This window comes from Haplochromis burtoni, unplaced genomic scaffold (genome assembly GCF_018398535.1).
Source record: "Haplochromis burtoni strain Fernald_Lab_line unplaced genomic scaffold, NCSU_Asbu1 Contig_3909, whole genome shotgun sequence".
NCBI classification, from domain to species: Eukaryota; Metazoa; Chordata; class Actinopteri; order Cichliformes; family Cichlidae; genus Haplochromis; species Haplochromis burtoni.
The window spans coordinates 1-3,862 of record NW_024586270.1 but is presented as its reverse complement, the minus strand read 5'-3'; the positions used below and the strand labels follow the sequence as shown (position 1 = coordinate 3,862).

Sequence of the window (3,862 nt, the reverse complement as noted above, 5' to 3'; positions counted from 1 at the left end):
TTGTTATTCAACCTGGTTCAATGTGCCCCTTTTTAACTTTGAGCACCCGTCCCTTTAAACCTCTCTGCACGGCCCTGTTCAGGTAACAGGAAGCAGCACAGGTGTGAGAAAGGGCGCCGAGTGTAACCATGGAAACGGCTCCTGATGGCTCGAGCCGCTAGTTTCATTTTAGCTGATCTACCCATTTGTGTCACTTCCGGTCTCTTTCACTTGTTCTGTCAGCTTCACCTGTGCTGGAGTAGTTTCACCTTTGACCCTTAATATGACCCTATTACCTGCGAAGTGTACAAGAACTTGAACCACTCTCAGAGAGACGCTTCGAGACGGCCGACCTTTGACCCAATGACACTTCCTCCTTTCACAGTTAAATAGAGGTTTGCTCTGAAACTGCAGCTTCAGTCACGATGTGTACGTTTAATGACGTTCACAGCACGATGGTGATGAAGAGCAGATGGTCTGATGAGCACGGAGTGCCGCTGCTCGCTCTCTGTCAGGGGTTAAATGTGTTTGTTCCAGCTGAGAAACATCAGGCTCAGGCGTCTGCACCGGTGATCAACACTGAGGTCAGAGCCTCCATTGGCTCAGTGAAGTTTGTCACACTTGCTGATTTTGACTGAACACACAAACACGCGACACTGAGCATTTCATCAGATTTTAATAAGCAACAAGCTGCAGTGAAGCTGCTCTCAGAGTAAAGCAGCCGGTAAGCATGACAGCATGTGTTCACCTGCACCATAAACGTGCTGACATTTGTGTGACACAGTTAAGATCACAGTAACTGTTTACATGAGTTCATGTGTGCAGTGCTGAGGAAAGGATGAGCTGCGTGACTCTGCAGAGATCAGTGATCTCGTGAGTATTTCTGGATTACATGTCTCAAGGATTTCCTGCAGCTGCAGACGCACCTGCAGCTGCAGACGCACCTGCACCTGCAGACGCACCTGCAGACGCACCTGCAGCCTGCTCCACATAGCAGTCGTTGTCAAACAGCAGACCTTCAACTCGGTTGTGTTTTTCAAGAAAGGCTTGAAGCTGTGACAGGGTGCACTTGTCAATCTTGTTCTCAGTGTTTTTAGCTGTGGCACCTCCACTCTTACAAGATGTCTTGTCACAGTAGCAGTAGGCGACCCACATGTAGTCAGGGATGTTGACACGAGGCTGGTTATCTCTTTTGATCCAGGTATCTTTTGATGGAATCGCACCGACCAGAACGTAGACGGAGTGCTCTTTGGCCAAAGCTTTGAGTGTATCCTCATGATCTTTCCACATCCCTTGGTTCAGCTTTTGTTTTTGGGGAACTATATTAGTCAGGGTCATAGTGGCTTTGGAAGCATCACCTGTGGAAAATGATGTAGAGACAGAAGAAAGATGTGATTGGTGGGTGGATGAGAGCGTAGCAGGTTATGAAGTGCTGTGTAGAATACATTTCCCTCATAAACAGAACGTAATTATTTTTAAAGGTCTTGTGTTTGAAGTCTTCTTCTTTCCTGTGTTCTCTGGTTCATGTTCCTGGGACCGTGTTCTGTCTCCCACATGTGAGAACACGCGTGTACATCTTACTGAGTGTGCATGAGACACACGACAAACCCCTCAGAACAGCTCAACCTCTCTTACCTGCATGATGTGAGTTGGGATTCAGGTGACCTCGATTGTATCCTTTAGGAAGTTGTTTGTAGTCGACATCTGTTGCCTGCATCTTTCCTATTTCATCAAGGTTTAGTGTAGGATGTTTGTAAATCAGTGAATCCGCTCTCATCATCTCCTTTTCAAACTCCTGTTTTACCAGCTAAACGTAGAAGATCGACATGAAGTGATGTAAACATGTTATAGATCAGCTGATCTACATACACACAGTACTTTGTTTACATTAAAACGACCCACTCTGGTGTATTACTGTAATATTAAACACAGAAAGTACTGCCATCACTTTTTACAGTCTTCATTGAAATGTAAATGTGTGATGAAGCTTTAGCATCTGTCAGGAAGTCTGGGATCAGCTGTCTGTGGAAGAAACCTGAGTGGGTCTCATTTACAAAACTGTCGTATACCTGAGGCTCCACCATCCAATCGTGGTCGGAGCTTATGCCGTCCTCAACTATGTAAGCCGAGTAGACGGGAATGCGGTTGGTGGTGTCGTACAGGGTGGCAAAGTGGTAGCTGGTGGTTCACAGAGTCAATTAAAAAGATTGAATCTTAAAAGTAAAGTTCACAATAGTAACAGCTCTGCAGTTTAACAGAATAAATAAATACTTTTATTTAATATGATCATTACCAGTTATTAAACTTCTGGCAGATGTGGATGTGATTGGAAGTCCACTTTGGCACATGCCCCTTGTAAAAGTATTCCATGCAGTCCTACACAACAGAGCAGCAGAAACCAGGTTTAAACACACACAGAAACCATCTTATCATATTTATGAACACACTGACACACAAACCTCAAAGTTTTCCACAAAGTGTGCGTTGACGGGAAAGACGAGGAGGAGGAAGCACATGGTCACCGAGCTCTGCATACTGGATAAGTCTGAGATCCTCTATGTGAGTAACACCTAACACAAGAAGAAATTAGCTTTTTGAACAGCATAGTAAAATAATAATGTGTCGCTGCATGTTTCAGCTCACCTGTGCTGCATGTTGCTCTCCGCAAGAACTGCTGCTTTTTATGTGTAACCTCATACCTTCTCTTTGTTCTTTTTTTATTTTCCTATCTGTGACAGTTTGTGCTGTAAAAATGAGAATGTACCATATCAGGTGGCTGCATGTGTGCCGTACCTAAAGTAGACCTGGTTTTATTAGGAAAAGTAAGAGTTAAATATTAGCTATACTTATCGCCTCATGGTCACCGGTCCAAATACTGAAGATACTTCACTTCCTTGTCTGTTCGTTTTAACCTGTTGGCAGAGAGGGAACCCCAAATGATTGGAACATGAATTTCAGGAATATAAAATGTGATCCCAGAAATAATACTGATACTGTAATCCTTTAACTGGTAATAAACCCACCAGTTTGTGTTCTTCCACATGGCTGCCCACACAAACATTTACATTAGACAGCTTCCTGGGATAAACAGCTACACGTTTCACTAATGTGTCACTGAAGACAACACTCACACGCTCCAGAGGCACAAAGAGAGTGCAGAGCTTTGTATGTCATCGTGCTCAGTGTTCCTACAGCAAACGTGGGTTTGCAGCTGTGCCCATCTTCAACAAAGAGATTAATCATCTCATTTTAGCACTACCCTCTGATTATTTAGTTTTCAGTGTTTGGAAACCACAATAATATGGCTTTTATATTATTATAATGACTTTATGTTAGCAAGATGTTAACTGGAAGTAACCAGAAAAAAAACACAGTGTGTTTATTAAATGTTTTCGACTGTAGAATGAAAAGCATGACTTTTATAACTTGCGTACCTTCCCCCTTTTTCTTTTTTCTTTTACTGTCCTCATGTTATCTCTACTCATAGTAAAACATTGGCTATGAAGAAGAATTTGGCTAAAAACGAGATAAAAACTAGAGTCTGCTTCCAAATGTAAATTACATGCAACCTGATAATTCACAACATTAAGAATTAAGTTAAAGAATATATAACAAACTAGTCTTTTTTAATATAGTGTATCTATTCATCTTCTTCCACTTATCCAAGTCTTGGTCACGCTGGAGTCTATCACAGCTGCCATGTGGTGAGAGGTGTGGGTTTGCCTCAGCTACAGGTTTTATAATGGCCTCGTGTACCAGTCATTCCGTCACACACAGAGACACAGAGATAACAATGTTTGCCTTTTCTGCAGCTATGGGGCATATATGGTATCACTCTTGGCTGGAAGCAGTGCTTAAACAATGGAAAAAACACAAACTTTGT

At 42.6% G+C, this 3,862-nt stretch overlaps 1 protein-coding gene across 1 annotated transcript; it reads right to left on the bottom strand.

Annotated features, from left to right (window-relative positions):
• Positions 1 to 586: 586 nt before the first annotated feature.
• LOC121813954 (endonuclease domain-containing 1 protein-like) lies at positions 587 to 2,612 on the bottom strand. Its single transcript, XM_042217936.1, has 5 exons — positions 2,439 to 2,612; positions 2,273 to 2,355; positions 2,049 to 2,157; positions 1,615 to 1,786; positions 587 to 1,337 (listed from the first exon to the last, which is right to left on the bottom strand). The coding sequence occupies exons 1-5, from the start codon at positions 2,511 to 2,513 to the stop codon at positions 877 to 879; spliced, it is 900 nt and encodes a 299-aa protein (XP_042073870.1). The 5' UTR covers positions 2,514 to 2,612; the 3' UTR covers positions 587 to 876.
• Between the last annotated feature and the right edge of the window lie 1,250 nt (positions 2,613 to 3,862).